The 25,085-nt window shown below is 40.5% G+C and overlaps 2 protein-coding genes across 2 annotated transcripts in view; both read right to left on the bottom strand.

Moving 5' to 3' along the window:
• Positions 1-6,577, bottom strand: part of LOC124001807 (15-hydroxyprostaglandin dehydrogenase [NAD(+)]-like) — a 34,058-nt gene extending 27,481 nt beyond the window's left edge. Inside the window, exons 1-3 of the mRNA XM_046308892.1 lie at positions 6,310-6,577; positions 5,988-6,111; positions 4,376-4,482 (exon numbers count right to left, since the gene is read on the bottom strand). Of these exons, the coding sequence (XP_046164848.1) occupies positions 4,376-4,482; positions 5,988-6,111; positions 6,310-6,402 (324 nt within the window). The 5' untranslated portion in view covers positions 6,403-6,577. The remainder of the gene's footprint in view (positions 1-4,375; positions 4,483-5,987; positions 6,112-6,309) is intronic.
• An 813-nt stretch (positions 6,578-7,390) lies between these two features.
• The window catches only part of LOC124001182 (glycine receptor subunit alpha-3-like), a 109,148-nt gene continuing 91,453 nt past the window's right edge, over positions 7,391-25,085 (bottom strand). The window contains exons 7-9 of the mRNA XM_046307786.1: positions 16,442-16,656; positions 14,523-14,669; positions 7,391-10,516 (exon numbers count right to left, since the gene is read on the bottom strand). Coding sequence (XP_046163742.1) covers positions 10,196-10,516; positions 14,523-14,669; positions 16,442-16,656 — 683 coding nt within the window. The 3' untranslated portion in view covers positions 7,391-10,195. The remainder of the gene's footprint in view (positions 10,517-14,522; positions 14,670-16,441; positions 16,657-25,085) is intronic.

Below are 25,085 nucleotides of genomic sequence, written 5' to 3'. Positions count from 1 at the left end.
TAATATAATGTAAACTAGACTAAACTACAGCATCATGTAATATAATGTGAACTAGGCTAAACTACAGCATCATGTAATATAATCTAGGCTAAACTACAGCATCATGTACTATAATGTAAACTAGGCTAAACTACAGCATCATGTTATATAATCTAGGCTAAACTACAGCATCATGTAATATAATGTAAACTAGGCTAAACTACAGCATCATGTTATATAATCTAGGCTAAACTACAGCATCATGTAATACAATCTAGGTTAAACTACAGCATCATGTAATATAATCTAGGCTAAACTACAGCATCATGTAATATAATGTAGACTAGGCTAAACTACAGCATCATGTAATACAATCTAGGCTAAACTATAGCATCATGTAATATAATCTAGGCTAAACTACAGCATCATGTAATATAATGTAGACTAGGCTAAACTACAGCATCATGTAATATAATCTAGGCTAAACTACAGCATCATGTAATATAATGTAGACTAGGCTAAACTACAGCATTGTGTAATATAATGTAAACTAGGCTAAACTATAGCATCATGTAATATAATCTAGGCTAAACTACAGCATCATGTAATATAATGTAGACTAGGCTAAACTACAGCATTGTGTAATATAATCTAGGCTAAACTACAGCATCATGTAATATAATGTAAACTAGGCTAAACTACAGCATCGTCTAATATAATGTAAACTAGTCTAAACTACAGCATCATGTAATATAATGTGAACTAGGCTAAACTACAGCATTGTGTAATATAATGTAAACTAGGCTAAACTACAGCATCATGTTATAATAACTAGGCTAAACTACAGCATCATGTTATATAATCTAGGCTAAACTACAGCATCATGTAATATAATCTAGGCTAAACTACAGCATCATGTAATATAATGTAAACTAGGCTAAACTACAGCATCATGTTATATAATCTAGGCTAAACTACAGCATCATGTAATATAATGTAAACTAGGCTAAACTACAGCATCGTGTAATATAATCTAGGCTAAACTACAGCATCATGTAATATAATGTATACTAGGCCAAACTACAGCATTGTGTAATATAATGTAAACTAGTCTAAACTACAGCATCGTGTAATATAATGTAAACTAGTCTAAACTACAGCATCGTCTAATATAATGTAAACTAGTCTAAACTACAGCATCATGTAATATAATGTGAACTAGGCTAAACTACAGCATTGTGTAATATAATGTAAACTAGGCTAAACTACAGCATCGTCTAATATAATGTGAACTAGGATAAACTACAGCATCATGTTATATAATCTAGGCTAAACTACAGCATCATGTAATATAATCTAGGCTAAACTACAGCATCGTCTAATATAATGTAAACTAGGCTAAACTACAGCATCATGTTATATAATCTAGGCTAAACTACAACATCATGTAATATAATCTAGGCTAAACTACAGCATCATGTAATATAATGTAAACTAGGCTAAACTACAGCATCATGTTATATAATCTAGGCTAAACTACAGCATCATGTAATATAATGTAAACTAGACTAAACTACAGCATCATGTAATATAATGTGAACTAGGCTAAACTACAGCATCATGTAATATAATCTAGGCTAAACTACAGCATCATGTACTATAATGTAAACTAGGCTAAACTACAGCATCATGTTATATAATCTAGGCTAAACTACAGCATCATGTAATATAATGTAAACTAGGCTAAACTACAGCATCATGTTATATAATCTAGGCTAAACTACAGCATCATGTAATACAATCTAGGTTAAACTACAGCATCATGTAATATAATCTAGGCTAAACTACAGCATCATGTAATATAATGTAGACTAGGCTAAACTACAGCATCATGTAATACAATCTAGGCTAAACTATAGCATCATGTAATATAATCTAGGCTAAACTACAGCATCATGTAATATAATGTAGACTAGGCTAAACTACAGCATCATGTAATATAATCTAGGCTAAACTACAGCATCATGTAATATAATGTAGACTAGGCTAAACTACAGCATTGTGTAATATAATGTAAACTAGGCTAAACTATAGCATCATGTAATATAATCTAGGCTAAACTACAGCATCATGTAATATAATGTAGACTAGGCTAAACTACAGCATTGTGTAATATAATCTAGGCTAAACTACAGCATCATGTAATATAATGTAAACTAGGCTAAACTACAGCATCGTCTAATATAATGTAAACTAGTCTAAACTACAGCATCATGTAATATAATGTGAACTAGGCTAAACTACAGCATTGTGTAATATAATGTAAACTAGTCTAAACTACAGCATCATGTAATATAATGTGAACTAGGCTAAACTACAGCATCATGTTATATAATCTAGGCTAAACTACAGCATCATGTAATATAATCTAGGCTAAACTACAGCATCATGTAATATAATGTAAACTAGGCTAAACTACAGCATCATGTTATATAATCTAGGCTAAACTACAGCATCATGTAATATAATGTAAACTAGGCTAAACTACAGCATCATGTAATATAATGTAAACTAGGCTAAACTACAGCATCATGTAATATAATCTAGGCTAAACTACAGCATCATGTAATATAATGTAGACTAGGCTAAACTACAGCATTGTGTAATATAATGTAAACTAGGCTAAACTACAGCATCGTCTAATATAATGTAAACTAGTCTAAACTACAGCATCATGTAATATAATGTGAACTAGGCTAAACTACAGCATCATGTAATATAATCTAGGCTAAACTACAGCATCATGTACTATAATGTAAACTAGGCTAAACTACAGCATCATGTTATATAATCTAGGCTAAACTACAGCATCATGTAATATAATGTAAACTAGGCTAAACTACAGCATCATGTTATATAATCTAGGCTAAACTACAGCATCATGTAATACAATCTAGTCTAAACTACAGCATCATGTAATATAATCTAGGCTAAACTACAGCATCATGTAATATAATGTAGACTAGGCTAAACTACAGCATTATGTAATATAATGTAAACTAGGCTAAACTACAGCATCTAATATAATGTAAACTAGTCTAAACTACAGCATCATGTTATATAATCTAGGCTAAACTACAGCATCATGTAATATAATCTAGGCTAAACTACAGCATCATGTAATATAATGTAGACTAGGCTAAACTACAGCATTATGTAATATAATGTAAACTAGGCTAAACTACAGCATCGACTAATATAATGTAAACTAGTCTAAACTACAGCATCATGTAATATAATGTGAACTAGGCTAAACTACAGCATCATGTAATATAAAGTGTGGACTAGGCTAAACTACAGCATTGTGTAATATAATGTAAACTAGTCTAAACTACAGCATCATGTAATATAATGTGAACTAGGCTAAACTAAAGCATCATGTAATATAATGTGAACTAGGCTAAACTACAGCATCATGTAATATAATGTGAACTAGGCTAAACTACAGCATTGTGTAATATAATGTAAACTAGTCTAAACAACAGCATCATGTAATATAATGTAAACTAGGCTAAACTACAGCATCATGTAATATAATCTAGGCTAAACTACAGCATCATGTAATATAATCTAGGCTAAACTACAGCATCATGTAATATAATGTAAACTAGGCTAAACTACAGCATCATGTAATATAATCTAGGCTAAACAACAGCATCATGTAATATAACGTAGACTAGGCTAAACTACAGCATCATGTAATATAATCTAGGCTAAACTACAGCATCATGTAATATAATCTAGGATGAACTACAGCATCATGTAATATAATGTAGACTAGGCTAAACTACAGCATCATGTAATATAATCTAGGCTAAACTACAGCATCATGTAATATAATGTAGACTAGGCTAAACAACAGCATCATGTAATATATTGTAGACTAGGCTAAACTACAGCATCATGTAATATAATCTAGGCTAAACTACAGCATCATGTAATATAATCTAGGCTAAACTACAGCATCATGTAATATAATGTAGACTAGGCTAAACTACAGCATCATGTAATATAATCTAGGCTAAACTACAGCATCATGTAATACAATCTAGGCTAAACTACAGCATCATGTAATATAATCTAGGCTAAACTACAGCATCATGTAATATAATCTAGGCTAAACTACAGCATCATGTAATATAATGTAGACTAGGCTAAACTACAGCATAATGTAAGATTGATTTTGCAGTTAGTCAAGTAACAGATTGTTTTGGAAAAATAGATTTTCACAAACTATCTCAATGACAAGACATTCAATAACAAAAATACATTAAATCTTAACATTTACTGGTGTTAGTCACACACACACACTCACACCCACACCCACCCCTCTTACCAGATTTACTTCAATGGTCTTCTCCCAGTCCTTCTCATTGTTGATGCCAGCATTGTTGACAACAATGTCCAATCTTCCAAACCGGTCAACTGTACTTTGAAAAGCATCTGCAATATGAAAGAAGAGTGCAACACTTAGGTTGATTAACTATAGATGAAGAAGAAGAACACTACCAGTCCTTACGAGATGGACATTTGTCAAGAACATTGCATCTTTATTTACATCCAAACTATCATTTCGATTCTATATCAAAGAAGACCATCTAGCTCTTAGATTGATTATACACCCTATGTTCACTACAAGAACACTGCATCTTTGTCTAAGTGATAAACAAGTACATCTAAACAATTATCTAAGCCATAAAACTGCAGTATAACAGGTATTCACCAGCACCTGCCTTTCAGCTGAAAGCATTCCACAAGAAAACATTAAATTAAAAAAAATTATATAATAATAATCACCTTAACCAAGGTAGGAGCAACAAGTCAAGTACGGTGCTTTAAAAAAAAAGTACTTTTTTTATACAGGTTTTTTCTCATTGAGATAATATATATTTTCCAAGAGAGACCTGGCTTTACTTTAACAACAAATGTCTAACAAATGTCCAGTCTTACAAGACTAAATAGACTGTTGACGTTTAAGATTGAGTCGTGCACTGACAGTGTTCAGTGTTGGTTGAATGGACTCTTATAAGCACAGATATTTAGGTAAGACTACATCCAAGAACATTCCAATGTCTTTTGCCTCGGGCGTTTTGGAAATCATGTCAAAAGTAACTCATTCATTTTCACACAATGAAAGTCTGTTTCAGGGGTGAATGATGTCTTAAAATAGGTAGGCCTAAGGCCTAAAGGTGATCGAACATGAGAATATTCAGAATTATAAACCACTGCGCAGCATGAAATAAAATAGACTATTATGCATTTAGGCAAAATGCTAAAGTTAGACTAGGCATATAGCTATACTTAAAAAAATAGGTTAGGCTAATAACTATAATAACCTCTAAAGAGAAAATAGCAGTACCATAGTAAAGTTGCAATTACCTTTGCCTAGTCAGATTGTTACCATGGTTACCCCATGGACACAACAGTATCTTCTTTACAAGCCAGAATGTTGAATAACATTACATGTACTTTTACTTTACCGGTTGTCCATACCGTTGGTCCTTTTTACCGTAAGGAAGCGGCGATAAAATGTCCATAGAATATATAATCAAACCAACTTTTCAAACCACACTGGTAGTATGTTCAGATGTTTATCACCTGAAACATGCTCACACGATGTAAATACATGCAAGCGATGTATGCATACTTTCCGAGCTCGTACACGTGTTTATATTGTTTTGCGCATGCGCCAGGTGATAGAAAGCAGTACCAGCGCTTGAAACTGTATGTGTAATAATACTTTCCTGTGGATATTTTTTTGCAAAATTCCTACCCACAAAACGACAAACCGCACAGACAACTGGCAGAGTAGCCTAAACTGAAATGCAATTGCATTAAACATTCTGGCTTGTAGAGCTTGTGAGAAGAAATGTTCCAAACTAATGAACTGCATTCACCTCAGACTATGAACCAGAAGTATCACCGTTTTATTGTCAAGCAACCATTACCTTTAAGTTTCAATCTGTCCGTCACGTCACACTGAATGAAAATGCAGTTCCCATCTCCAAACTCTCCATCTAAAATCTTCTTGCATTCCTCTCCGACACTTTGATTCAAGTCCACAAGTGCAACCTGCGGGTATAAAATCAGAACATATACAAAACTATGTACAAATATTTAAAGAGGTTCTTGTGCAACACAGTTGGTTTTGGCTCCATTACAACCACGATAGGTTGGTACAAGCGCCGCGCGTAAAATGCGTAAAGTAACCAAAACCACCGTCCATTTACGTGCGACAACAGGCTAATAACTTTATATATAAACACCAACCTTTGCTTCGTTCTTCAGAAGGCTTTCTGCGACGGCTCTACCGATACCTTGGGCTCCGCCCGTAACTAGAGCCACTTTACCTCGCAGAGTCATCTTTTACGCTTCATCTGGCTGCGACACGCCGCGCTGCTTTATGTAGGCTCCTATATCATCTGGTACATTAGTTGTCAGAAAAGGGGCGTGTGGTGTATGTAGCGCTAAATAAACACACGGCGGATAATTACGCCGTCTCGTCTTTCACCTTTTTCATATTCCAAACCGACCTCCTAATGAGATAGTCCTGCAGTAGAAGCTCACTACTGGCATCATAGAATTACATATTGCTCAATTTAATATGTTCTCTGTGACTGGCAACAAACAGCATTAGGGAATATCTACTGCTATGCTCTTCATATTGGGCAACCGTGCAGTGACGTCATAAAGCTCGCTATTGGCAGGCCTACAGTCTGTTTTGTAAGGCAATAGTTTAACGTTAGATTGGGAATGCATTTTATGCCGTTGAGATATAGACCTACAGTATATGATATCCCTTTATTTGACAATTTGCCTCCGTCAAGAGGCCTGAAACAACCACCCGAGCCTCTGCCTCTGCCTCTGTTCACCCCGCTACCACCCAGAAGGCGATGTCAGTACAGGTGCATCAAAGCCGTCAGACTGTTAAATAGCCATCACTAGCTGGCTACAGTACCACCCAGGTTACTCAACCCTACACCTTCGAGCTGCTTGCCCTATGTACATAGTCATGGAATCACTTGTCACTTTAATAATGGAACACTAGTCACTGTAATAATGTTAACATACTCTTTCACTCATTTCATGTGTATACAGTATATTTTATTTTGGTCAATGCCCCCCCCCCCTCAAAAATTGCTTGTCCTAAGATGTATGTATTCATGAATTTAATTATTTTACATTTTAGATGTGTGTGTATTGTTGTGAATTGTTAGATACTACTGCACTGTTGGAGCTAGGAACCCACTCTGTGTGATCCTCTGAACTGATACCATAACAAAGACACAAATGACAAAATCTTCATTTAGAAATGTAACCATTTTTTTCCCTCAATCTTTTTTCTCTCCAAAGGACCTTTATTATATTTATGAAAACTATTTACAGATGTACATTATAATGGGAAAAAAAGCACATGTGTTCTTCTCATCATCACAGCAGCAACTAAAACACAGGTCGAACACAAGTTCAAAAATAAATATATTGACATTGAATTCAGTTCATGCATCTAACATTTAATAATACTGTCATTTTTTTTGTACAAAAAAAATATTTAAATACACTTGCAATAGAAATGTACATGAAACGTATATTAATTCATCCTTCACATTGTGTATAACTGTGTCAAATACTAATATGTAGAAGTGGTATTAAAATCTGTAGAACTATATGAAAGCTTTGTCACTTTATGAAGGAATGTGGGAGTATAGATATGTTTTTACTACCAAAAGTATATGGCACAGTATCTCTTCAGAGATTTAATCAGTAGTTGTTTTTAAATAGTGTAAAATCCTGTAAATGTCTTACCAAATATTTTTTTTCATATCTTTCAAAAAACATCACAACAGTCTTGGAGTACAAGAACCCATCAACCATCTAGAAAAAGGAGAGGAGATTGATATATTGCATGTATGTATCCATAAATGTATTTATTATATTGTCTACTCCATTATGAGTCAGCTTAAAATTGGGTCAGGTTTTTACACTGCAGTTTTATACTGTCTCTGTGTGTCATCAGGTTTGATCAAACACAAGAATATTATACGACTGAATCATTGTCCATTTGTCCGATATTCTGATAATTTGTCTGTTCATTGTCTGTTGTTGATAATAATATCAGTATATCAACATACCGTACAAAGTAAACAACCTCTCATTTCTATAATTATTTTTTAAATATAGTTAAATTAAATGTTACTTCAACATAACAATTACAATCTATTCTAAATTCTTTCTTCAACTTTATACATGCACTTTTACCCCCCAACTTATGGAGAGTGTGAATTCCTTTCATTTAAAAGTCAAATATCCCATACATGTAACTATTCAAATATTGGTACTCTGGATACTGAACTTAGATCAGTTATAACTTAATTGTGATGGTGCTCCCCAGGGTTGTGTACTGTGACCAACACAAGTTTCTGAGTGTTATGCTCAGTGACACCAGAGCAATGGTAATTCATTATCAAATTAAGATTATATTGAAAGGCAAGTTGTAAACCAAGAAGTCAAAGGCCTGATTCAGGCTGTGTATAGTATTATGGCTATATACTGTTAAAGTAACTGCCCAGTGAAAATCTCCCTTTTAAAAGTTAATATTCTGTTAACTCATTTCCATATAATATTTCTGGCTCATCCTACACTTGTACGTGACCAAAGCATACATTGGAGAAGAAGAAAAACACTTCAAAAACCCCACCTCAAACTTGTATCTCAAACAGACCGTTTAAAAAAATGCTTGCCACTTCCTCATAGAACATGTCATCTCCCTGATCAGCGGTCTACTTAAGTTAATATTGTTATACGCCCACACCATTCTGTTGTTGGGGTACGTCCACACACTTCAAACACTTCAAACATACTTAATTAAAAACATTAAACAAAGAAAACAATTTCACTCCTATCGTAAGATATTATACGTCATGTTTAATAGAAATCTGAAAAAACTTGGCAGTTACTTTAATGATATCCTCAGCCTTCCAAATTCACAGTGGGGATTCATGACGACTGCATCGGTATCAAATCTCTCTTTTTATATTCTATTTTCATGTTGTTCATTCAGTTTTTCTCAGTCAGTTACCTCTTTGGTCGATCCTTTGTTAGCTCGTGTTGAGATTCTAGGTCATTTAAGGTGGATGCTTTCACATCTTTTGCCCCCTGCTTGACTTGAGTGTTTCGGCAGTGGTTTGTTTGACCGAGTGAACGGAACAGTGAATCATCATTTTGTGGAAATAAGGAAATGAAGGTGAGAAAAAAAACATGTTAACACCGTAGTTGAGTTTGTGCTGAGCGTGGACCTGGGGAGTTGAATCACTCAACAAAGTCACAAAGAGGTTCATTACGTTTCTGTACGTGATGAGTAGCACTAGGGACGGGACATTTAACCCACAATAGTGAGTTGGAAATGTGTCAAAGTGGCAGCTTTTTATGTCTGAGAATTATAACAAACATCTGATGGTTTATAATAAAGATACACTATAATCTGGTGGAAAATCTACAAAGGACTTGAGTGTACTGGAAGTTTTCACTTGTTTACCAGTGTTGTGTGGAAACTGTACTGTAATAGAACATTGGCAGTAAAGCTGTAAGACACAAGTGTGTGTGTGTGTGTGTGTGTGTGTGTGTGTGTGTGTGTGTGTGTGTGTGTGTGTGTGTGTGTGTGTGTGTGTGTGTGTGTGTGTGTGTGTGTGTGTGTGTGTGTGTGTGTTTGTGACAGAGGGTTTGCAGAGGTGAATAAAAGCATTGCTCCTGTTTTGACTGCACACTGTGTGGGATGGTGAAGTGGGACTCGTCCGATACTCCAAACTGGTCTCCAGTTGCATAGTGAGCACGATGTCTGTCCTCTCTTGTTGTTGTTGGGTGATACGGACATAACTCTGCTCTGTAAATACTCAGTTCATCTCCCGAGTATAAGTCATCTCCTTAATCCTCTTTTTAAAACCTTGGCAGGGCTTTGTTTTGGAACCCCAGGTAGTTGGTGAACTGCCAAATGTTAATGTGAAACAGTTCCCACATTGTAAGGAGGGACCGGGGTCTACTTTACCCATGTGTACTGTATTGTACTGTAATGTACCCTACTGTACTGTACTGTAATGTACCCTACTGTACTGTACTGTACTGTACTGTACTGAACCCTACTGTACTGTAGTGTTCTGTACTAGTCCTTGTGCACATCCTCAGCCCGGAGAATCTTGTACAGGACCCAGTAGAAAATGTTAAAAAACAGGAAGGCCAGGGGGAAACCCGCCCGCGATACCGTGTCGATCTTCTTGGCGCGGTCGATGAACAGCTTTCTCATCTCTTCGTGGCTCTTGGCGGCCGGGTCCTTCTTGGGCTGCTGGGCGGGCTGGGGCCCCGTGGCGCCCGGGGTGGCGGCGGCGTTGTTGGTGGCCTTGGGGATGGTGCCGTCCTTGACCGCGGCGCTGCCACCGCCGGTCGTAGCGGTGAAGCTGAGGCGGCTCTCCCTCACGTCGTCGTCCTACGAACAGGAAAGGCAGAAGTTAGTTAGATAGGGGTCAGAGTTCAAGGATGAATGAACTCCCCGAACGGGAACGGACACTCCCCCGATGGACGGCCTTGATGTGCTCCAGAGAGGGACACTGAAATGTCATCCCTCTCTCTCCATTGATCTTGCTCTCCCTCCTTCTCTTAACCATGGGGGATCGCTTGCCATAGCAACAGCAGCAGCAGCAATATGACAGGCTGACTAAGTCTCCCAGCCAAGTACACTTCAGTCTCCCTCCTGCTAACACTCCAAATAAACTTGACTTCAACTAAACTTCCGCCTTTGACTTCATGTTGAGTCAATGCCTATTCTCCCTAACGCAATAAATCTATCAAAGTGCAACATGAACAGGGAGTGATTTGTGCGTCATGAGACCTTGCTTAAAACCTCTAGTCTATTATTGTTTTTATAACCCATAATGCCTCTGGTGTTATCCTAGGACACAGCCCTCTCTCTTTCAAACCTACTCATTGCTGTACGCTTTACAGTTGTCACCACTCAAGCGTCTCCCTGGCCTTTTCCCTCAAATGTCAAAACTAGGGTTGAAAAAAGGGTTCAGACCTGGAAATTCTCTTTAAAAAGCAATTGACATCATATGAATGAATGGGTATTACACACAAACAAAGCCCTGCATGTGATAGTTTTGTTTGATATGCCCAATATGGGAATGATTTAAATGGAATGAAAACAGCATCAACATGAGTTGAGCAATAGTTTTTCCACGAGCGAAATTCACAATGAACAACAAATGACATGTTGACATGGGGGAAGAATAGGAAAGCAGAAAATGTCATCTTTGGCTGAAATGCAATTTCTTTCGAAATGCATTTGAATAGGGAAATAAAAACAAACAGCAACACCAACTGAAAGGAACAAGGAACTGGGAGTGAAAACAGGGAGTGTGTGTGTGTGTGACAAGTTGACAACAGGCCATTATGACATTAAACAAATGATGAAGAATAATGGAATGCCATTTGTGTAATGAAGAATGTCACAGAGTCAATGAGTCACTACACCAGCACTGTGTGTCACATTATGCTTAAAGGGATACTTTGGGAATTTGGCAATGAAGTCCTTTATCTACTTCCCAAGAGTCAGATGAACTCGATACTATTTTTATGCCTCTGCGTGCAGTTTGAAGGAAGTTGCTACTGTAACTGGCGTTAGCACAATAACTAGACTTCTAAGGCAACGTTTAGCATGCTAGCTTTAACCATAGGCGTCCAGTCAGTAGTTAGCATTGGCTCACAAAACCACCTCCAACTTCCTTCATACTGGATGCAGAGATATAAAAATGGGATCCATAAGGTCATCTGATTCCAGGGAAGATTTAATTGCCACACATTTTTACAACACGTTCTCTCTTTCACAAAATACTGTAAAAAAAAATAATAAAAAAATGTATGTTTCTATGCTGTCTTTGTATAGTTCTCATACTTAGGTGTGAAAATGAATATGAATATGGAGAGAACACCGACAACGACAAACAGCAGAGGAACAGCACACAACTACAAGAAACACAAACATACAAACTTATGACCAGATGGAGTGTTGGGTTCTAATAGCTGGGTTCAAATGTTCTTTACCCTGTCAGAGGAATTGTAGATGTGGCCCATAGATCCATATATGGGCGTATCGTTGTTTCTCAAACCATTAATACGTCTTAATGACTCAGCCAGCTCATTGGGATCAATGGAGTGATCCTCATCACCATTCTTTCATCACAGGAGAAGCATGCAAACGGAAAAGATAAAGAAACAAACAAAGCACTAAAATGATTATGAGAATCATGCAATATAGAGGAATTCACTATGGATATGCCTGAAACGCGCTATGTATACGCCTGAAACCCTGTGGATATGCCTGAAACGCTGTGGACATGCCTAAAACGCTGTGGACATGACTGAAACCCTGTGGACATGACTGAAACCCTGTGGATATGCCTGAAACGCTGTGGACATGCCTAAAACGCTGTGGACATGACTGAAACGCTGTGGACATGACTGAAACCCTGTGGATATGACAGAAACACATGAAAATAGACAAGAACATCAAACAAGAAGGCGAATCAAAACGAATGTTGTGCCATGCTTTAAGAAACTGGGCGAGGTGAAATTGAACATGACATAATTGTTTTGTGTGTGTGTGTTGGTATTTGACTTCTAGATAAGTTGGTTACCACAAGTTAGTTAGAGAAAGGCTGAGCCCTGCATGTTTGAATTGACAATGACCCCTATCCACTTACTACACTTCACTTTTTCCTCCTCTTGGTTACAAGCAGTGTTCATTCATCTTTATCTCATCGTGTTCTATCTCAATTTCCCTCCATCTCTTTGATTTGATTGGCCTCAGTATTCCCTTGGTAAAATCCACACAGTATAAAGAAAATTGACTCTTCCCCTGGTACAGAGATAGGCAGTCTTTTTTTGTATGTCTCCATTTTATATTAATGGATGAGGGATAGGAAGAAACACAGACATCAGCCAAATGTTCAGACACTGACCCGTTCTGTCCTCCAGGAAGCTTTGTAGTAAACATGTCGAAGTAAACATTGGAAGTTTTATCCTTGGTGCACGTCAGGTTGGTGTAGTAACAGTATATGGCCACAGGGGAGCAGTGTTGACTGGATGGATGGTAGAACGTTGCACCTGTTGGGGAAGTTGCTTTGCTGGTGTGCCTCAACTTTTTCTTTGTGTCAAACAAGGCCATGTTGTTTTGCCTAGTCCGAATACAAATATTATGCAAATGTTCTATGGTCTACTTTCATGAGTAAGAATTTGACCGCAACTGAATTGCCTGGATAAATAGCTTCAATAACCTAAATAAGCAAGCCTTTTGACCACAGAGACATGATATATCTGACCCAGGCCCAGAGTCCAGGCTTGGGCCCGATTTAGTGACAGACAGCGTATAATTGGACTTTTCCGGCTTAATCTTTTAAAATGTCCAAAAGGCCAGAAACCCAATTAACCACAGAGTCAAGGCCACTAAGCCGCCCCGACATCCGTCAAGTCACATTTTTGGCCGACTAATTCCCAGAGCTCCTCTGTCAACCTCATCTTTTGACATTTCTCAACATCCTCAGACAGTCTTCAGACAACATTTCATGTCACACTGCTTGTTTCATGGACTTTGACACAACTAGTTATGGTTTGCTACAGTGCTACAAGCTCTTTTCATTAGCAATCCAATATAATACAATCTGTGGTATAAACTCTCAACATATACACAAAGTGGACAGAAAATTAAGAACACCTGCTCTTTCCATGACAGACTGACCAGGTGAATCCAGGTGAAAGCTATGATCCCTTATTGATGTCTCTTGTTAAATCCACTTCAATCAGCGTAGATGAAGGGGAGGAGACAGGTTAAAGAAGGATTTTTAAGCCTTGAGACAACTGAGACATGGATTGTATGTGTGTGCCAAGGCAAAAGATGGGCAAGGCAAAATATTTAAGTGACTTTCAACAGGGTGTGGTAGTAGGTGCCAGGTGCAATGGTTTGTGTCAAGAAATTGCAACCCTGCTAGGTTTTTCACACTCAACAGTTTCCCGTGCGTATCAAGAATGGTCCACCACCCAAAGGACATCCAGACAACTTGACACAGTGGTGGGAAGCATTGAAGTCAACATGGGCCAGCATCCCTGTGGAACGCTTTTGCCACCTTGTCACAACGAATTGAGGCTGTTCTGACGGAAAAAGGGGAAGGTGTTCCTAATGCCTGGTATACTCAGTGTACATGTACTGTATGTCTGAGAAGGATATATCTGTGAAGAATAGAATTGCTTGTTTCATTGTTTGTTAGGTGCTAAAACATTGAGATATGAGTTAGTCATTAGTGCTATGTGACCATTTACTTCAGCCTCAGAGCTCCTTAAGGAACCACACCATAACGGCAATATGCAGTCATTGTTGCACGGAGTTGTTTTTTCACGCTCTGAATCGACGAACGTGTTCTAGATTGGTCTGTAAACGTTACCTTCTTCTTCGTTCTCCGCGGGCGGAGTCTTAAGAGTTCCTTGTGTTGCCTGGAGACAAAGTTGACGGCGGCGTACTCGAGCAGAGCGGAGAATACGAAGAGCAGACACACCGCCATCCAGATGTCGATGGCCTTCACATAGGACACCTACAACACCAGAGAGACAAAGTCACAGTCACACAGTCAGAGAGCAGAGACAGACCGACAGGCGGAGACAAAGTCACAGACACACAGTCAGAGAGCAGAGACAGACCGACAGACGGAGACAAAGTCACAGTCACACAGTCAGAGAGCAGAGACAGACAGAGACAAAGTCACAGTCACAGTCAGAGAGCAGAGACAGAACGACAGACAGAGACAAAGTCACAGTCACACAGTCACAGAGCAGAGACAGACAGAGAGAAAGTCACAGTCACAGTCAGAGAGCAGAGACAGACCGACAGACGGAGACAAAGTCACAGTCACACAGTCAGAGAGCAGAGACAGACCGACAGACGGAGACAAAGTCACAGTCACACAGTCAGAGAGCAGAGACAGACCGACAGACGGAGACAAAGTCTCAGTCACAAAGTCAGAGAGCAGAGACAGACTGACAGATGGAGACAAAGTCACAGTCACAAAGTCAGAGAGCAGAGACAGACCGACAGATGGAGACAAAGTCACAGTCACACAGTCAGAGAGCAGAGACAGACCGACAGACGGAGACAAAGTCACAGTCACAAAGTCAGAGAGCAGAGACAGACAGAGACAAAGTCACAGTCACACAGTCAGAAAGCAGAGACAGACAGAGACAAAGTCACAGTCACAAAGTCAGAGAGCAGAGACAGACCGACAGATGGAGACAAAGTCACAGTCACAAAGTCAGAGAGCAGAGACAGACCGACAGATGGAGACAAAGTCACAGTCACACAGTCAGAGAGCAGAGACAGACCGACAGATGGAGACAAAGTCACAGTCACACAGTCAGAGAAAAGAGACAGACAGAGACAAAGTCACAGTCACACAGTCAGAGAAAAGAGACAGCCTGACAGACGGAGACAAAGTCACAGTCACACAGTCAGAGAAAAGAGACAGACTGACAGACGGAGACAAAGTCACAGTCACACAGTCAGAGAGCAGAGACAGACAGAGACAAAGTGACAGTCACACAGTCAGAGAAAAGAGACAGACCGACAGACGGAGACAAAGTCACAGTCATACAATCAGAGAGCAGAGACAGACAGAGACAAAGTCACAGTCACACAGTCAGAGAAAAGAGACAGACTGACAGACGGAGACAAAGTCACAGTCACAGTCAGAGAGCAGAGACAGACAGAGACAAAGTGACAGTCACACAGTCAGAGAAAAGAGACAGACCGACAGACGGAGACAAAGTCACAGTCACACAGTCAGAGAAAAGAGACAGACTGACAGACGGAGACAAAGTCACAGTTACACAGTTACACAGTCAGAGAGCAGAGACAGACAGAGACAAAGTGACAGTCACACAGTCAGAGAAAAGAGACAGACCGACAGACGGAGACAAAGTCACAGTCATACAATCAGAGAGCAGAGACAGACAGAGACAAAGTCACAGTCACACAGTCAGAGAAAAGAGACAGACTGACAGACGGAGACAAAGTCACAGTCACAGTCAGAGAGCAGAGACAGACCGACAGACGGAGACAAAGTCACAGTCACACAGTCAGAGAAAAGAGACAGACCGACAGACGGACACAAAGTCTCCAGATAAAGGCCTTGTTAAGCAAACCGAAAAAGTCACCCTGTACCTAGACCATAAATCAACAGCGGACAGTCAGTCCTGAAGAAGGGACACCTTTTTGGGCGAGCCCAGTGGTGATGCACACAACACACTCTCCTGCCAACCCACACAACCGCACCCCCACTCACACTCTCACACACTCTGCACCCCGACCCACCTTAGGTAGAGACGTTCTAGAACCGGAGCTCTGGGTGGTCATGGTGAGCACGGTGGTGATGCCCAGCGCCACTCTGGCGGGCGCGGCGTCCATGTTGATCCAGAAGGAGACCCAGGAGAGGATGACGATGAGGAGGCTGGGGATGTACATCTGGATCAGGTAATAGCCCATCTGTCTCTCCAGGTGGAATCGCACCTCGATACACGTGAACTTCCCTGTGTGGAGGAGGAGGAGGAGAGACAGAGGGGAGGAGAGCGACTGAGACAAGCGTTTCCTTTGTTTTGTATTAAAGTCTGCCTGAATAACATACTTGGAAATGTACCGTGAAAATGTATAGGAAAGATGATCTCCTTTGGAGACTAATGGGTTTCTCTGTCGACCATATCTTACAGACGTCAGCCTTCCTCCTCTCATACACACCGTGCACTGTACATGTAAACAAGCCAACACACAAACTGCACATGTTGGCTTCTCACTAAATTCTAGCAAGCAATGTAATATGCAAAAGCCCCGTGCTGTGGAAGAGTTGAAATCCATCTCCATGTAGTCGGTCCATGCAGCTGTGGTGATCAAAGCTCAGTGCCTGGGCCTCAGATGAAAATGCCAGTCATGCTCTCTGCCTTTGATGCGTCAACGTTTTGTCAGATCTCCCCACCATCACACACACAAACACACACACACACACCCAACCCTCAGTTCATAGGTTACCAGTGCCACACTCAATACGGAAGTGGTCTGATGAGGCAGACGCCAGACTGTTTTTCTAGCACACAGACTGGGATATGTTCCGCTATCCAATAGCATTGACGAGGTTACCACATCAGTCACGGTTTTAATCAATAAGTGCATAGAGGAAGTCCCGACAGTTTCATTGTTTTATTTCACCTTTATTTAACCAGGTCGGCCAGTTGAGAACAAGTTCTCATTTACAACTGTGACATGGCCAAGATAAAGCAAAGCAGTTTGACACATACAACACAGAGTTACACATGGAATAAACTAACATACAGTCAATAACACAATAGAAAAAGTCTATATACACTGTGTGCAAATGAGATATGATAAGGGAGGTAAGGCAATAACTAGGCTATAAGTGGCGAAATAATTACAATTTAGCAATTAAACACTGAAGTGATAGATGTGCAGAAGATAAATGTGCAAGTAGAGATACTGGGGTGCAAAGGAGCTAAACATAAATAAATAACAGTATGGGGATGAGGTAGTTGGATGGGGTTTCTACAGATGGGCTATGTACAGGTGCAGTGATCTGTGAGCTGATCTGACAGCTGGTGCTTAAAGTTAGTGAGGGAGATATGAGTCTCCAGCTTCAGTGATTTTTGCAATTCGTTCCAGTCATTGGCAGCAGAGAACTGGAAGGAAAGGCGGCCAATGGAGGAATTGGCTTTGGGGTTGACCAGTGAAATATACCTAATGGAGTGTGTGCTACAGGTGGGTGCTGCTATGGTGACCAGTGACTATAAGAAGGCATCCAAACCCCCCGAAAACATGGATTATAGGCAATATCCACGCTGGGCTAAAGGCAAGAGCTACCGCTTACAAAGAACGGGACACAGACAAGGCCCAGACTTAGAAAGCCCGCTACGAGCTCTGACGAGACATCAAACATGAAAGAGGACAATATAGGAGGAAGGTGGAATCCTATTACATCGGCTCTGACACTAGTCGTATGTGGCAGGGCTTGGAGACGATAACAGATTAGAAAGGGAAACCCAACTTTGAGTTATAAAAGTTACAAGCTCTAAACAGGTAAACACTCGCAAGGCCGCCGGGCCAGATGGAACACCAGGGTGCGCTCTCAAAGCGTACGAAGACCAGCTGCCAAGTGTCTTCATTGACATTCTCAATCTCTCCTTGTCCCAGTCTGTAATTATGCTTGAAAGGCTGGTCATAACACACATCAACACCTTCATCCCAGATACCTTACCCACTCCACTTCCTGACAGTCCGTCCCCAGGTGGTGACGGTAGGCAACAACACCACTCCACGCTGACCCCCAATACCATTATCAGGTTGTTTGATGACACAACGGTGGGAGGCCTGATCACCGACGGCAATGAGACGGTCAGAGAGCGGGTCAAGAGCTTCAATACAGCCCAATACATCACTGGGATCGAGCTCCCTGCCATCCAATACCTTTGTATCAAGCGGTGTCAGAGGAAGGACTGAAATATTGCTAAAGACTCCAGCCACCTAAGCCATAGACTGTTCACTCTGCTACCTCTGACAAACGATACCAGACAATTGGCTCTCGGACCAACAGGCTCCGAGACAGGTTCTACCCTCAAGCCATAAGACTGCTAAATAGCCATAAGACTGCTAAATAGCCATAGGACTGCTAAATAGCCATAAGACTGCTAAATAGCCATAGGACTGCTAAATAGCCATAAGACTGCTAAATAGCCATAGGACTGCTAAATAGCCATAGGACTGCTAAATGACTATTATAGCCATAGGACTGCTACATATCTACCTCTAATACCTTATTATTATTATCTATCCTGATGCCTAGTCACTTTACCCTGCCTCCATGTACATATCTACCTCTAATACCTTATTATTATTATATATCCTGATGCTGATGCCTAGTCACTTTACCCTGCCTTCATGTACATATCTACCTCTAATACCTTATTATTATTATATATCCTGATGCTGATGCCTAGTCACTTTACCCTGCCTTCATGTACATATCTACCTCTAATACCTTATTATTATCTATCCTGATCCTGATGCCTAGTCACTTTACCCTGCCTCCATGTACATATCTACCTCTAATACCTTATTATTATCTATCCTGATGCCTAGTCACTTTACCCTGCCTCCATGTACATATCTACCTCTAATACCTTATTATTATCTATCTGATCCTGATTTACCCTGCCTCCATGTACATATTTACTTAATACCTTATTATTATCTATCCTGATGCCTCCATGCCTCCATGTACATATCTACCTCTAATACCTTATTATTATCTATCCTGATGCCTAGTCACTTTACCCTGCCTCCATGTACATATCTACCTCTAATACCTTATTATTATCTATCCTGATACCTAGTCACTTTACCCTGCCTCCATGTACATATCTACCTCTAATACCTTATTATTATCTATCCTGATACCTAGTCACTTTACCCTGCCTCCATGTACATATTTACCTCTAATACCTTATTATTATCTATCCTGATGCCTAGTCACTTTACCCTGCCTCCATGTACATATCTAACTCTAATACCTTATTATTATCTATCCTGATGCCTAGTCACTTTACCCTGCCTCCATGTACATATCTACCTCTAATACCTTATTATTATCTATCCTGATGCCTAGTCACTTTACCCTGCCTCCATGTACATATCTACCTCTAATACCTTATTATTATCTATCCTGATGCCTAGTCACTTTACCCTGCCTTCATGTACATATCTACCTCTAATACCTTATTATTATCTATCCTGATGCCTAGTCACTTTACCCTGCATCCATGTACATATGTACCTCTAATACCTTATTATTATTATCTATCCTGATACCTAGTCACTTTACCCTGCCTCCAATACCTCGTACCTCTGCAGAGTGATCTGGTACTGGTCCTCCCTGTATATAGCTTCATTATTGTGTATTCTATTCCTTTTGCATTATAATTTATGTATTCGGCACATGTGACAAATCATTTGACAGGATACATGGACACTCTTACTGACAGTTGTGGCTGCTTGGCGTGATGTATTGTTGTCTCTACCTTCTTGCCCTTTGTGCTGTTGTCTGTGCCCAATAATGTTTGTACCATGTCTTGTGCTACTACCATGCTGGGCTGCTGTCATGTTGTGTTGCTACCATGTCGTTGTCATGTTGTGTTGTTACTATGTTGTGTTGCTACCATGCTATGTTGTTGTCTTACCATGTTGTTGTCATGTTGTGTTATCATGTTGTGTTGCTACCATGCTATGTTGTTGTCTTTATACGTCTCTCTTTATATAGTGTTGTGGTGTCTCTCTTGTCGTGATGTGTTTTGTCCTATATTTGATTTTGTATTTTTAATCCCAGCCCCCGTCCCCACAGGAGGCCTTTTGGTAGGCCGTCATTGTAAATAAGAATTTGTTCTTAACCGACTTGCCTAGTTAAATAAAAGTTCAAAAATAAATACATCAAATAGGAGGTGAGTGGTCACTTTTCTCAAAGCACGCCCCTGGGCCTGTACTCCTACATATGTGATCAGCACATGCACCCAATGCACTCTAGTAAACAACACACAAATACTCACAATTCACTAAAATGTATGTATATCCAATGGACTCAAATAAATATATGAACCCAATGCACTGAAAATAATGGATAGTGTCAATGCACTGGAATGAATGGATAGAGTCATTGCACTGAAACAAATGGATAGAGTCAATGCACTGGAATGGAGCCATTATTTCCGTAAAGTAAACCTCTGACATTTGAGATAATGTATTGCAAAGGATTCCGCCAGCCTCAATATTTCCCTTGAAAATAAATCCCTCTATAATAGTTGCTTTGAAAGGATGAAGTCAGTGTGGTTAGTGAGCAATACAATGCAACGACCCACACAACTTTGAAGAAATGCCTTCCCTACTGTAGTGTTAGTTTACTGTAGCCTAACAGACAAGGGTGTCATGTACCCCAAACATCTAAGGGGGCACAAAGTACATTGGATGGCTGGTGGGTGATCTGGATTAATGCTAACTAGCATTAGCACAATGACTGGAAGTCTATGGTATCTACTAGCATGCTAGCAGTTACCATAGACTTCGTTATTGCGTTAACACTGCACTCAAAGACATACAAATGCTATCTAAGAGTCAATCTGACTCTGGAGAAGTAGATAAAGATATCTAAGCATACCTCTTGAGCTGTCTGTATCCTCCTGACTACTTAAAACCAAAATATTAACTAAATATGCTTCTCTACATCTCTGCTAAAAATCTGGGTAGAATATTGAAAAGAATGTAAGTCTTATTCAGTACATCTAGTAACTGCTTGCTTTCTAAAGTCTAACAACCTTGCCAGCAGGCCAGCTAAGATAGTTAGACAAGCTAGCTACTCTAATTGGATTGATAGCCTGAAATGGCTTCTTGATAGCTAGTCATGAGGTTGGGAGATTGAGAACCCATCTGGGCGAGATGAAACCAACTTGAAAGAATTGCTAGTTGGCTAGTAGTATTACAGAGAAACAACAACAACACAATTCTACAAAACATTGTGTATATTTTGAATTTTTTTAAACAGGACAAATCTGAGGGGGCACATGCCCCTGTGCCCCCTATGGGCGTGACACCTCTGCTAACAGTCACACAGCAATGTACTTGAAGCTCTTTGAACAAAGTCACTCTGCTCTCTTTGAAAAGAGTGAGTCTCAAAATATAGAGATTTGAACGAGAGACGAGGAGAGGAGGTGTGTGAGGCCTCTGCTGCAGCTGTCTGTTTCTTTGCCCTCTGCTGCGGAGGCTTCAAAACATATTTGAACAGTGGCTGTCTCTCCTGAAAGACAGAGAGGGAGCGCTCTCAGAGTCTCTGTCTGTTTGTGCACCGTCCCCGCGAGAGCAGCGCAGAGTTAGAATCCACAATCAGCAAACAAACAGAGGCAGGCAGGCAGGCAGGCACGCACACACACACACACACACACACACACACACACACACACACACACACACACACACACACACACACACACACACACACACACACACACACACACACACACACACACACACACACACACACACACACTGCACATATACTGTATAACTACACATACACACCAGAGGAGGCTGGTGGGAGGAGCTATTGGAGGATGGCCTCGTTGTAATTTCTGGAATTGGATAAATGGAGTCAAATATGTGGTTTCCATAGGTTTAATACCGTTCCATATATTCCATTCCAGCTATTACAATGAGCCCGTCCTCCTATAGCTCCTCCCACCAGCCGCCTCTAACACACACACACACTCTTTCCTGAGCCCTGCAGGCTGACAGAGCTGTCAGTATTGAGGCAGTGACCTGACCAGAGGCTCCAGCACTTCTAGAGACTAACTGAAGAGGAGGACGGGGAGGTGTGTGGGTTTGTCTGTGTGTGCAGCCTGGTCTCATAGTGTCCCAATATAAACCTGGGACACTGAAATTAGTATGATATTTTACGTTTGGTATGGTTACATAAAACAGATGGTTATTTAAGGAAAAAATGAAAGTCAGGTGGTTGGTCGGGGTGGATGAGTGGGTGTATAACGCGAATGTCTAGCAACCGAAAGGTTTCAAGTTCTAATCTCATCACAGATGACTTTAGCATTTGAGTTATTTTGCAACTACTTAGCATGTTAGCTAACCCTTCCCCTAACCCAACTCCAAAACTTAAACCTAACCTTAACTCTAACCCCTAACTCCTAGCCTGGCTAACATTAGCCAGCTAGCTAACGTTAGCCAGCTAGCCAGAATTCACAACATATCATAGGTTTGGCAGATCGTAACATATGGTAAGTTTTGCAAACTTGGCACATATAATACGAAATTGCTGTTCCTGTACCCAAGAAGGCAAAGGTAACTGAACTGAATGACTATCTGTTATCATGAAGTGCTTTGAGAGAGTAGTCAAGGATCATATCACCTCCACCTTACCCGTCACCCTAGACCAGGGGTGGTCAAACTTTTTGGCTCAAGGGCCACATCGGGATTTTGAAATTCAACGGAGGGCCGCATTTTTTTTTTATGTCTCGTGGGCTGGATTGAAGTGCCCCCCCCCCTTGCCCTATACCCACTGCAATTTGCAATAGGTCCACAGACGATGCAATCACCATCACACTGCACACTGCCCTATCCCATCTGGACAAGAGGAATACCTATGTAAGAATGCTGTTCATTGACTATAGCTCAGCATTCAACACCATATTACCCTCCAAGCTCATCATTAATCTTGAGGCCCTGGGTCTCAAACCCCGCCCTGTGCCACTGGGTCCTGGACTTCCTGACGGGCCGCCCCCAGGTGGAAGGTAGGAAACAAAATCTCCGCTTTGTTGATCCTCAACACTGGGGCCCCACAAGGGTGCGTGCTCAGCTCCCTCCTGTACTCCCTGTTCACCCATGACTGCATGGCCATACACGCCTCTAACTCGATCATCAAGTTTGCAGACGACACAACAGTAGTAGGTTTGATCACCAACAACTACGAGACAGCCTACTGTATATGGAGGAGGTGAGGGCACTCGGAGTGTGGTGCCAGGAAAACAACCTCTCACTCAACATCAACAAAACAAAGGAGATGATCGTGAACTTCAGGAAACAGCACCCCACTATCCACATCGATGGGACAGCAGTGGAGAAGGTGGAAAGTTTTACGTTCCTCGGCGTACACATCACAGACAAACTGAAATGGTCCACCCACACAGACAGTGTGGTGAAGAAGGCGCAACAGCGCCTCTTGAACCTCGGTAGGCTGAAGAAATGTGGCTTGTCACCTAAAACCCTTACAAACCTTTACAGATGCACTATTGAGAGCATCCTGTTGGGCTGTATCACCACCTGGTACGGCAACTGTATCGCCCACAACTGCAGGGCATTCCAGACGGTGGTGCGGTCTGCACAACGCATCACCGGGGGCAAACTACCTCCCCTACAGGACACCTACAGCACACAATGTCACAAGAAGGCCAGAAAGATCATCAAGCACAACAACCACCCGAGCCACTGCCTGTTCAACCCGCTACTAACCGAGAGACTGAAAAATAGCTTCTATCTCAAGGCCATCAGACTGATAAACAGCCATCACTAACACAGAGAGGCTGCTGGCTACATACAGACTTGAAATCATTGGCCACTCTAACATATAGTAATAATGATGTTTACATATCTTGCATTACTCATCCCATATGTATATACTGTATTTTATACCATCTACTGCATTTTGCCTATATCGCTCAGTTATTGCTCATCCATATAATTATATGTACACATCCTTATTCCATCCCTTTACTTAGATTTGTGTGTATTAGGTAGTTGTTGTGGAATTGTTAAATTATTTGTTGATATTGCTGCACTACAAGCACAAGCATTTCTCTACACTCGCAATAACCTTGCGTACGTGACAAATACAATTGGATTTGAAATGGATGATGGACATCCACAAAATAACACATACCATACAAAATGTAACATATCATACTAATTGGAGTGTCTCGGATTTTCTTACAAAATAATACAAAATGCTCTAAGACCAGGTTGGTGTGTCCATCTGTGTGTGTCTGTTCTGGAACTTGACAGCACCTTGCCACTCACAGGCATTAATTGTGATAAGCTGTCAGTGCAGGCCTTGGGGTGGACAATGGAGGAATTGCTTATTTGAACCAGTTTTGTAAATCAGACTTCATTGTACATGGACCAGATGGACAGAAAGAAACCTCACATTTTTTGCCTCTGGATTTCGGCTCATTTCAGGGATGATTGACCCTTTGAATCGGACGAGCGAGAAAATTTCCCATGTTATTTTATTACATAAAATATAATTGTCCATTAGCTTGGTTAACTATGACTGTGTCCCAAATGGCACCCCATCCATTACATACTGTAGTGCACTACCAAGCTCTGGTCCGAAGTTGTGCACCACATAGGG

The sequence above is a fragment of the Oncorhynchus gorbuscha genome, linkage group LG17 (genome assembly GCF_021184085.1).
Source record: "Oncorhynchus gorbuscha isolate QuinsamMale2020 ecotype Even-year linkage group LG17, OgorEven_v1.0, whole genome shotgun sequence".
Classification (NCBI taxonomy): domain Eukaryota; kingdom Metazoa; phylum Chordata; class Actinopteri; order Salmoniformes; family Salmonidae; genus Oncorhynchus; species Oncorhynchus gorbuscha.
The sequence above is the reverse complement of the archived record's forward strand: the minus strand, read 5'-3'. Positions and strand labels throughout refer to the sequence as shown.